Here is a 10,856-nt window from a genome sequence, read left to right as displayed (position 1 = left end):
TATTTAGGACATAAAAATCACAGGACTTGCTGTTAGGATGGATTAAGGAGATCAGGAAAATATGTCAAAAATAAATTCTTTAGGTTCTTCCTTAGCAGCTTTACTGAAGTATAGTTCATATAACATAAAAGTCACTCCTCTAAAATGCACAACTCCATGACTTTTAGTAGACTTAGTCATACAATCCAGTTTCAGGACGTTTCCATTACCCTCAAAAGATCCCCTCATGTGCCTGCCGTCAGTCCCCATTCTCCCATCAGTCCTAGACAACCACTCATCTACTTTGTGTCTGTCCTTGTGATGCTTTGGCTTCATGATTTCTTTACTGTATGATGATGTGAAAGCAATACATATTCAGTGGCAGCTGTACTTTGAATTTTGAATCTGGACCTTTTCCTGGGCTACCTAGCGATGCACGCTATCAGACTCTCATGATGCTGGGCAGCCACAGCTCCCAGGGAGCCCCGTGATCATGAGGGTAAACACTGAATACACTTACAACCATTCTGTACCATTCCAAGCATTCTGTTTTCACTTTCAGAACAGCATTCAAAAAATTCCATGAGATGTTCAACATTTTGTTATAAGATAGGCTTTGTGTTAGACGACTTGGCCCAACTGTAGGCTCAGGGAAGCTCTGCAGTTGCCCCGCTTCAGTCAGATTGCCTTCTTCTGATGTCGTCAAGTATCTGCACACCTCCTCTTCCAGGGACACTTACAAGTGCAGTCAGGACCAACCCAGATAATCCACATCTCCAGGTCCTTAACTTAACCACATTTGCAAAGTCTCTTTTGCCATATAAAGTAACACTCTGCAGTTCTAGGGATTAGGACCTGGACATCTTTGGGAGCCATTATTCAGCAACCACAATCTTGTAGGTAAAAAACATACAAATTCTTTATTCTAATACTCAAAGGACCCAGTACTCATCTGTCTATAACAATATTTCCACCTACTTGTACTTGTATGCTACTTCCCATACCTAGTAACTCTTTCCTCTCTTATTCAAATCTTAGCTATTTGAATGGATCACCCATCAAGTTCAAGATTTTAGTTCTTTTACAGGTGTCTACACTAATTACCCCAGACAAAAGAGATATGTCTCTCTCTTAAGATATATTCTACTGCCCTGTATTCAATACCTCGTGCAGTAAGGGTATATTTATTTATGCTTTCCCCTCCACAGCAACTGGTACAATGCCTTACATATGGAAATTTCTCAATTGTTTGCCTATAAATATCTTCTATTCATTAACTGCTCTAATTACTCTGCCCCCTTAATGGACCACATCACTGTAATCTCATTACTTTTCTCTCCCCTAGGTCCAAATGCCTTTTCAACCAGTCTGGGCCTACACAGACATGCCTTTCAATTTTTATAGTTTATGGACAGGTGACTCCCCTATATGAGAAATAAGAGACACAAAAAAAATGATGGACAGATTTGAAGTGTGATGAAAACAAATTCACATCAATATGATTTGCCACACATTGAGTGGCACTCACAGTCTTGATTGTATAGTCTGGCAATTAGGCACAAAAATGAAATGATTACACTGAGCAATTACAGTGTTTTCTAAAGGAAGACAAGGGGGAATTTAGTCGACTGGGGGGCTGCTAGCAGACTAGCAGAGGCACCCACTAAAAGGGCTCAATGTGTACCCAGGGTGAATTCATCAATTCATGCTGTTCTTGTCCTTTTCCACCTGGGCAACTCAGAGCCCTGTGCTCCACGAGCCTTGGATTCACAGGGGCTGAACCAACAATCTGAATAGTGGCCTCGGGCTTATGGGTGACCTGATTCTAGAAACCTGTCCAACTTGTTACTCCACACCTGATGGGTGAGTTTGAATGCAGGGCACACAGAGAACACATAAAGTCAAGGGGGGCAAAGCCTGAAAGGAAACTAGAAAGCAGAGGCCATGACAGGGTGCAAAAAGAGATGTGTGTTGAGGGCACAATCTGGGCAAAAGAAGAAAACACAGATGTAGGATGAGGGATAAGAAGGGGGAAGTGTCAGAAGGTTCTGGGAGCTGTCTGAACCCGCCAGTTGAGTGAAAATTCCTGGTGAGGGTACGGCAAGTTTGCATGGTCTTTTGCCCCCAGACAGCTACCAAAATCTACCCTCTTGCAACGTTCATTTCTGCTTGGGCACCAAACCTCGGCGTGCTTTGTTAATTAGTGTCAGGAGCGGCCTGTCCCCCTGCCCTGTCCTAAGGCATGATTGCACCTGGTCAGGGAAAAGATGAGTTGCTGGGAGCCGCATCAGCCTTGCTGGATGACACAGTCACGGCAAGGAAATGGCAGACATTTGCACAGCTCCTGCCAGGAAGCAAAATTGGTATCTCCTTCTACTAGTGGCTCATACTGGGAATGGGACTGCTGTTATTGATGAGGCCTCACAATGTTCCCGATCAGACTGATACTTCCCACACAGATGCCTCATGGGAAGAAGCTTATTCCCCCCTCTACAAAGAATTTAGACAAAGCACTGTAGATGTTTGTTGAAAGGCTCTTCTAATGAGCCTCACAAACCTATGATAGATAATAGAGGGGGTTAAAAAACACAAGAGTTACTATTAACTCTGGCCCAGAGAAAAAGAGCCTAACTTAGAGATAAGAAACAAACAAGAGCCAGACATAAGTTACTGCACATAACTTGCTAATCGGTTCCACAAATACCTTCCCTTACACTGATATCCGTTATGAGGTTGAGTAAAAATAGTTAAAACTTAAACTCATACACAAAGGCCAGCACATCTATGGCCCCCATGGTGCTTACACCTTCAACATACAATAAGGTTTACACAAGCAACTTACTAATCAATGCAAATACCTTCTTCCTTCTGTGAGCCAGACAGAATGACTGCTAGCCTAGTCTATGCCTAAATCTTAGCATTATTGATATAAACAAATGTGTTTGCTTTTGACTTCTGAGAACACCCTGTTATCTTTTTAGTTGTAAGATTTACTACTAGTTTAGGGGCACCTGGGTGGCTCAGTCGGTTAAGTGTCCGGCTTCGGCTCAGGTCATGATCTCATGGTTTGTGGGTTCAGGCCCCACGTCAGGCTCTATGCTGACAGCTAGCTCAGAGCCTGGAGCCTGTATCTCCGTCTCTCTCTGGCCCTCCCCTGCTCTCTCTGTCTCTCAAAGATAAATTAAAAACATTTTAAAAATTAAAAAAAAGATTTACTACTGGTTTAAACAAATGTGTACGTTATCTGTTTTTCACTGAAAATACCTGCTATCCTATTATTTGTAAAAATTAACTACCTCACTAAAATTAGAGTAGTTCTAGAAAAATGCCTCTGTAAAACCTGTTTCTGTACACTTTTCAAAACATTTTATCACTGAGAATTATTTGTAGTAAAAATTCCACTTTTTTGATGTCATGTTAACACTTGGTCTATAAATAAAGACACAACAAGTGACAGAGCAGAGATGCCCGCCTGGTGATCAGAAAGAAAGCCGAGGCTCTCTCACTCTCTTTCGCCAACACCACCCATCCTTTCAGGGAACCCTGGACCTGCTGGAGCTGGACTCCAGCAAGAAGGGGAGAAGTAAGAGTGGTCAGTCTTTGTGTGGGCATCTCCCAAGAGATCAGCCTCCCAACCTGGCTCCCGCGCCCTACTCCTGCTGATTCCTCCTCTGACAGGCCCTGCCTCCTGAGACCATGAGAGCGCTCAGAAAGCGTGTTTAATGAGATGGCTCTGAGAGTTCAGCCCATGTTCCCGGAAAGAACCTGGAGTTCTTCGAACAGCCTGAGCTGGGAGAGCAAAGAGAGTGAACCAAGCAGCTTGGCCTGGAGCTTTCACGCCTGGGGCTCCGACTTGTTCTTTGACTGTGTGCAGGACAAGCCTCAGGGCCCACTCAGGCCCCCGGGGAGATCCCCAACTCAGAGTCCCAAGGGCCAGAATTGACTGAGTTTAGTCTCCTACCTAAACGATGTATGAAAGAAGGGAGAAGTGTCCTCAGTGAACTAAAGAAACCAAATGTGCAGAGAGTCTAAAAACTAGGATAGGGCTTAGTTCTATCTGCTCTCCAGAGAGATGGCAAATGTACTAATTTGTTCTCCTAGGAGGAGTGCCTGAGAATGTTCCCTTTCCTGTACCTGTGCCACCACTGTTATTATTTTAAAAGTTATTTCTGCTGATTGGGTGGGTAAACAATGATATCACACTGTTTTTTATTTATATTACCTTTAGAAGAAAGGGGAAAAAAGATCTCCAAATGTTTAATGACTAGTTATTTCTCTTTTTTTGTAAATTTTCTGTGTCCCTGGCTTATTTTTCTGCATGTAGGCACATCTTTTTTTTTTTTAATTTTTTAAATTCTTTTTAAATGTTTTTTATTTTTGAGAGACAGGGAGAGACAGCACGAGCAGGGGAGGGTCAGAGAGAGAGAGATACAGAATCCAAAGCAGGCTCCAGGCTCTGAGCTAGTTGTCAGCACAGAGCCTGAGGCGGGGCTTGAACCCACAAACCGCAAGATCATGACCTGAGCTAAAGCTGGACGCTTAACCGACTGAGCCACCCAGGTGCCCCAAGCTCATCTTTAACTTATTAAAAATAGACAGAGCTCTTTACATATTCAAGACAGAAACCATTTGTCAGCCATATGTATGTGGCTTTTATGCTTGTAAAAGCCCTGTATGCTGTAGTCCTATCCCTGGTCTATAGAACCCAAATCTCCTGGACCAGGATCCAGGGACTCGTATTCGACAATAGCTCCTAAAGCTAGTAAATTCGTTAGGTAAGGCTAGGCTGACGGAACAAAATGCAGTGGATTTAAAAATATACATATTGGGGGATCCGGGTGGCTGAATCAGTTAAGCATCTGACTTTTGATTTCCGCTCAGGTCATGATCTCACGGTTCCTGAGTTTGAGCCCTGCATCTGGCTCTGCACTGGCAGTGCTGAGCCTGCTGGGGATTCTCTCTCTTTCCCTCTCTCTCTCAAAAATAAATAAATAAAAATGTAAAAATGTATATACATATTGATTTCTCTCTCATATAATTAAGTGGTCCAGATTGGCGAGATATCTCTGCCTCACACAGTTCTTCAGGCACATGCCTTCCTTCCCTTTTGCTGGTCAGCCCATTCCTAGAACATATCTAGAACACTATTATCATCTGGGGGATGAAAGTTGAGTCACACCCACGTCCATTTTGGGGATCTAGCTGTTAGGAAGAAAAAAAATCACAGAGGAGGCCAGTTCCATATCACAAGACCAGGACGTAGAAGGGGCACACATCAGTCCTGCTCAGAGAGGCTGGAAAAAGAAGTCTGGTTGGGCAGCTCCATGCCGCATCATATCTCTTCGACTTGAGACCGAGGGGGTGGTTTGGGGTAGGCAGCCAGAGAACACCACCACACTGATCCTGACGTCTACCCAGGTCAGAGAGCCCAGATCTAATCTGACCTCCGCCTCACATAGATGTGAAGTGACTTGGGGGTCGGGGAGCATGATGAGGCAGTGAAACATACAAGGACTTATCTGTGATGTTACAAAGCTCCTTTTACTTCAGCATCACCCTGGGCCCTGGGAGACAGGACTTGTTTGTTGGTTAAAGGGAATTTAGTACCCTTCATTCTGGGAAAGCAGAGGGAATGGTAAAAGGCAAGACAGGTACTCCTCTTGTGCTAAATAACCCCCCTTACTATTTCCTTCTCAAACCTCTATCACTACATTCCCAGATTTCTCTATCTACCTCTCCCTTCTGTGGCCCTTGTGATTGGATCTGTCTCTTTTATCCCCTCATTTCATTCCCTCTAATGTCTCTCTGCAGCTGCAGAGAAATGACACTCAGTTATCTTTCTAGCAAATCCAAGAGACACTTGTTTGGTCCTTTGTAGCCAGGCGGGGTTTGTGCAGTTGAAGGGGCTGAGGAGACAGAATGGGAACGTGAAGAGGAAGCCTCAGGACCGGCCTGCCAGTGGAGTGAAGACAAGGAGGAGAGTTCTGGGGCTGTGAAGACAGCAGCCTCAGAGCAACAGAAGCCAGGCAGTGCTGGGGTCAGGCTCGGGGAGATGAGAATGGGATGTTAGTAGCCTTGGAAGCCAGGCTGAGAAATTTAGGTGTAAATCTACAAGAAAAATGGCAGGCGGGTGGGGGGAAGTTCTCTGTGGTTTGGGAGCAGAGAAGGGACATTATGAAGACTTAATGCTTTAAAATCTGAAATCCCTTGCCTAACGTCATCATGAGGGACCTTAAGATGCATATTATGTCAAAGGGATAACAGGACTTGAGGGTGGGAAACGCTAATAGTTAGGAGTCCCCACTCTCGATGGCATCTTCACATTTGACATCTTTCAGATTTCACAGTGTGATTAGATATACCCTGGCAGCTCCTGATCCCTTCAGAGAAGTGGAAAGATTTGGTCTTAATTAAGACTCTTTAGAGGATGGTCCTGCCCTAGAAAGAGGTATCTATTCTGGCTCTTTGCTCTTCTCTCCTGGTAAAGGGAGGAAGCTGTACTAAATTCTGAATGAAGACTGGATTTGCCTTTTCTTACATATTACCAAAAAAACTCTGCCAGAGTCTGAATAGTTATTGTCTCTGGGGCCACGGAAGCTACACACCTATCTGGCCAAGCTCACAGTGACTGCTATTTAAGCAGCCACCATACTGACAAGGAAAACCCAGCTGAAAGATACAAAAAGATCTGCCTTAATGCTGCATATTGGTTGATTGTCAGAGTTTTGCAGTTTTAATAAAATAAGAATGCTGCACAGGATGTGAAAAACATTAGGAAAATTGATATATTAAAGAGTGATGCATAGTAAGAAAAGTGTTGCAGTGATGTAACACTTCGTTATACGTGTATTTATTTAAAATCAGGAGATTAAAAAAGAGTGGTCTCAGGACAGAGGGAGGATGCAACATGAGGGAACAGGAACATGTAAGCAGCCACTAATGAGCAAGAGAATTGCCCATACTTTGTGTACAGTGTTGAGCCATAAAACTTACAAATAAACAATTGGTAGTGAAAATAACCCAATTCAACATCAGAAATGAGACTGAAGACTAATCCTGCCCAGTACTTGGCATAGATGTGCTATTTCCCATCTTTTCATCTGCTCTATTCCTCCGGGGCTTGCATTCCTCTCCCACAGCCCCAGGGAACCAAGCCTTTGGTGAGTAAAAATTGCAATAAGAGCTTTATTATTCAACCTGTGACATAGATAGGGACAAGGATGGAAGAATGGAGATTGCATAGAAAAAGCATCTTTTTCTTCTGGCATCTTCTGGAGGACACATGGCACCTGGTTGCATGGGTGGGTGCTCACATTTGTGAGCATCAATGTGCACACTTATTTGAAAAGAAACAGTGATGACAGTATCTCCTATTATCACTCACTATTTCTCGGAATAGTCTCAGTGGTAGTACAATTAACGTTCAATTAACAATATTCGTTTTGGGCCCTTTCTCTTAATTTTGTCAGGTTGGATGAATTCTGCTTCTTGGCTTTATTGCTGAGCTGGGATGGAATTCATTTTGGTTCAGAGAAAGTGAGTGTGTGTGTGTGTGTGTGTGTGTGTGTGTGTGAGAGAGAGAGACAGAGAGAGACAGAGAGAGACAGAGAGAGAAAGGTGGGGGAGGGGGAGAGAGAGAAACAGTATCTGTACTCCAGGATCAGTTATGAATTTTAATTGAATTAACAATTTTGCATTTTTCATTCCTCCAGTTAGTATAGATAATCAAGAGTTTACTACATTGCTGAAAAGGTAGGTATGGATAATAGAAGGAAACAAACAATAATGAGAATAAGGATGTCCTTCTTTAGAGAGACTCCAGTCTCAAAGCCCTGTGGGATTTACAAGTTAGAGCCACTAACTAACCAGCTCATCAGAAAATTACCTGTCAGCACTGCCAATATTTTCTTTAATGAGGTATCACTGTGGTACTGGCACCTGGGGAATTGTTTGTCCATAGTGTGCTGGAACATAGTGGTCTCCAGATGTGGGTTCCTAGAGCAGCTGGTGCCAAGATTCTGTCCGCACTTGCAGCTGGAGGCCTCACAGACCCCGGGCATCACTTCCATGGAGCCGCAGATGAAGTTATTGCTCAATCTGCACGACCCATTAGCTTCGGAAACTTTTTTCCCGACCACCACGTCATTGCAATACTCTTTGCCGTTACCTGGACCATTTCCTCTGGGGAAGCTATAATGTAATCTGGATGTCAGTAATAAGGAAAACAGAATATCCTTGGACATACTGGTGCTGGTATTTTTATATAACAGAGTCAAGTTCATTAATACCTCACTAGTCTGTTTTTCTTGGTCGCTGTTTGCCACGTCATACTGCATCTCTGCCCCCGAAAATTCTTTATTAAGTATCTCCATTATGCTTTCTGGAGCTCCTGCAAGAACCAAACCCAGACCGAGGAGCAGCAGAGAGAAGGCCTCCATCTTAGGTCTCGGGTCCTCTCTTCTGCAGTAAAAATAAAGAAGTAAAAGATGAAAATAAGGAGAATATTAATGGGCTAGTTCTCTTTTCCTCAGTGCAGTTATTCGTAGGATTGACTCCTGCATGTAAGTTCTGGCTCTTTCTATGGAAGGATGATGTCATGAAAAAGATACTCAGCTGTGGAATATGAAGACCCAGCTCCAAACCCTGCCACCCACTCATACACAATTTATTCTAACTCTAAGCTCAGTTTCCCCCATGTGGAGAAAAAAAAAGGAAATGTGAGAATTGTACAAGATAAGATGTTTAACCTGTCCCAAACCAAGGAGTTATTTCTGTCACTTTTTCCCTTGTCTATAATCTCTTTGGGAGGGACTGTCATCTACATAGTGGTTACAATAATCTCATCCAACACATTCCTTACTACTTCTGTGTCTCCTACAGCCTCAAAACATGTTATTTTCCCCATCTCTCATTTCTTCCCTACCCATTCACAGTCATAGAATTTCTCTTTACCAGTTCCTCTGGCAAGTGGGTCCTGCAGAGAAAGAATCCAGCCTGTTTCGGGGCAAGAAGTGAAACTGTATTTGTTTCCTGGGAGTTTCTGTTATTGGTCTAGCTGAGTGAGAAAGGAGGGGCAAGAAAAGGGTAGACAGAATTGAATGGGATAGAAGGAGGAGACAACGGGGAACCAAGGCTACTTAGAGAACTTAATAAAGTGTGCATCTGGCCTTGGGAATCCCTGTGACTTGGGCAGCATCATTGTTTCTTCTTCTGAGAAATCATCCCTGTTTATAGTTTAACCCACAGTGATTTGTTTTTAGTTTTTTTTTTTTAAACCCTACAGGATACATTACATTGCACCTCACTCTATATGTTCTTTTTTTACATTTCAAGTTAGTTGATGTATGTAATTCTTTTCTCCCTCTTTTTAGGGTTGAAAATTCCTTGAGCTGGAACTTTGTTTCTGCGCCTTTTTATTCTGTACAGAATCAAACACTGAACTGTATGTGTGCTAGTTTCTCAACATTTGTTAACAACATAACATGTAGAAAATCCTTTACTTGAGCTCATACTAGAAAATTCATCAAAAGAATCTCAGAAAGAATGGTTATTCAGGGTGATAATTCCTTCTCTTGCTCTAGAAAGACTTTTTCCCCCTCCCACCACTGAGAGACTCCTCCCCTTTTATCTCCTGCATTATCACTCTTACCTCCTAACCACTACTCCTGGCCCCTCCGATTCCTTTCATACACTGCTTTTATAAAAACACCGCTTGCAATGACACTATTTCAAAAACCTTGAAATATTCCTCACTGTCTACTGAAGGTAATCTAATACCCTGAAGCCATGTAGTCAAGGCTTTCTTGATCTAATCTCAACCAGCTTCTCAAGGTTTATCTCCCATTATTTTGGTAGAGGAACCAAATCAGCACCACTCACCCTTCTCCGAATATACCCTGTTCTGTCTCTCCATTTTTGGTCCTTTCTTGAGTGCCTACTCTTTTCTGTCTCTTGAAATCCCTCAAAGCCCAATTCAGATCACAGTCTTTCTTTAACACATTTTTCACAACTTAGGTCTACCAGCTCTACTGTTCACTTCTCTAATCTGCTTACCATTCATTTCCTTTTATTATTATTATTGAAGTATAATTGACATGCTGTGTTATATTAGTTTCAGGTGTGCAACATACTGATTCCATAATTCTATATAATCATTCCCTTCTTATATCACCCATTTGACATTAGCACATGTGGACTTGTGATTTTTATTATATGTAATTTAAAAATATTCTGTGTGTGAAATTAGAGCAAAGACCCAGTACTAAGAATATACAAGCCTCAGTCATTGGATTGAATAATTATTGATAGATGATTAGGAATTAAGTGGATGTGTTAATGCGTGGCTTACACGTAGACTTGCTGCAGACTGAAGGGAGGCGGAAAGAAAGATTTAGATTTTTTCCTAAATATCCTCTACTGCCAACATTAGTAATGAGGTGATAATAAGAAAACAGAAAGACAATGAGGAGAAAAATAAAAAGGAAGAGCAGTGCAGAGATTCTTCACTGAAATTATTTTTCTGAAACATCTATTTTAAGCAGATAGAATTCATAGCTACCTGCTAGGTACCCATTAAAAAAAAATACCCTCTCAAACTACAAATGTCTAAAGTATCACAATTCATTTGAATTGGGTTTTGATCCCTATTAAATGAAAATATTCTGAGAATAGATTCCACCGGACAGTCTCAGTTACTAGTACCTTAATGGGAAAGCATGTATCTGCAAAATTATGTTTCTACTTAGAAGGAGGGGGCTTATGGGGCGCCTGGGTGGCTCAGTCGGTTGAGCATCCGACTTCAGCTCAGGTCATGATCTCACGGTTCATGGGTTCGAGCCCCGCGTCGGGCTCTGTGCTGACAGCTAGCTCAGAGCCTG

At 42.6% G+C, this 10,856-nt stretch overlaps 2 protein-coding genes across 2 annotated transcripts in view; both read right to left on the bottom strand.

Moving 5' to 3' along the window:
* The window catches only part of RNASE9 (ribonuclease A family member 9 (inactive)), a 25,777-nt gene extending 17,435 nt beyond the window's left edge, over positions 1 to 8,342 (bottom strand). The window contains exon 1 of the mRNA XM_029951251.1: positions 8,268 to 8,342. The gene's annotated coding sequence lies outside the window, so the exon portion shown is untranslated. The remainder of the gene's footprint in view (positions 1 to 8,267) is intronic.
* Positions 7,141 to 8,974, bottom strand: RNASE11 (ribonuclease A family member 11 (inactive)). The gene is made up of 2 exons (XM_029951255.1): positions 8,932 to 8,974; positions 7,141 to 8,439 (listed from the first exon to the last, which is right to left on the bottom strand). Exon 2 carries the CDS (start codon positions 8,415 to 8,417, stop codon positions 7,821 to 7,823), a length of 597 nt encoding a protein of 198 aa, XP_029807115.1. The 5' UTR covers positions 8,418 to 8,439; positions 8,932 to 8,974; the 3' UTR covers positions 7,141 to 7,820.
* Positions 8,975 to 10,856: the final 1,882 nt, after the last annotated feature.

The sequence above is a fragment of the Suricata suricatta genome, chromosome 9, assembly GCF_006229205.1.
Source record: "Suricata suricatta isolate VVHF042 chromosome 9, meerkat_22Aug2017_6uvM2_HiC, whole genome shotgun sequence".
NCBI lineage: Eukaryota > Metazoa > Chordata > Mammalia > Carnivora > Herpestidae > Suricata > Suricata suricatta.
This window is presented reverse-complemented; position numbering and strand designations above follow the sequence as displayed.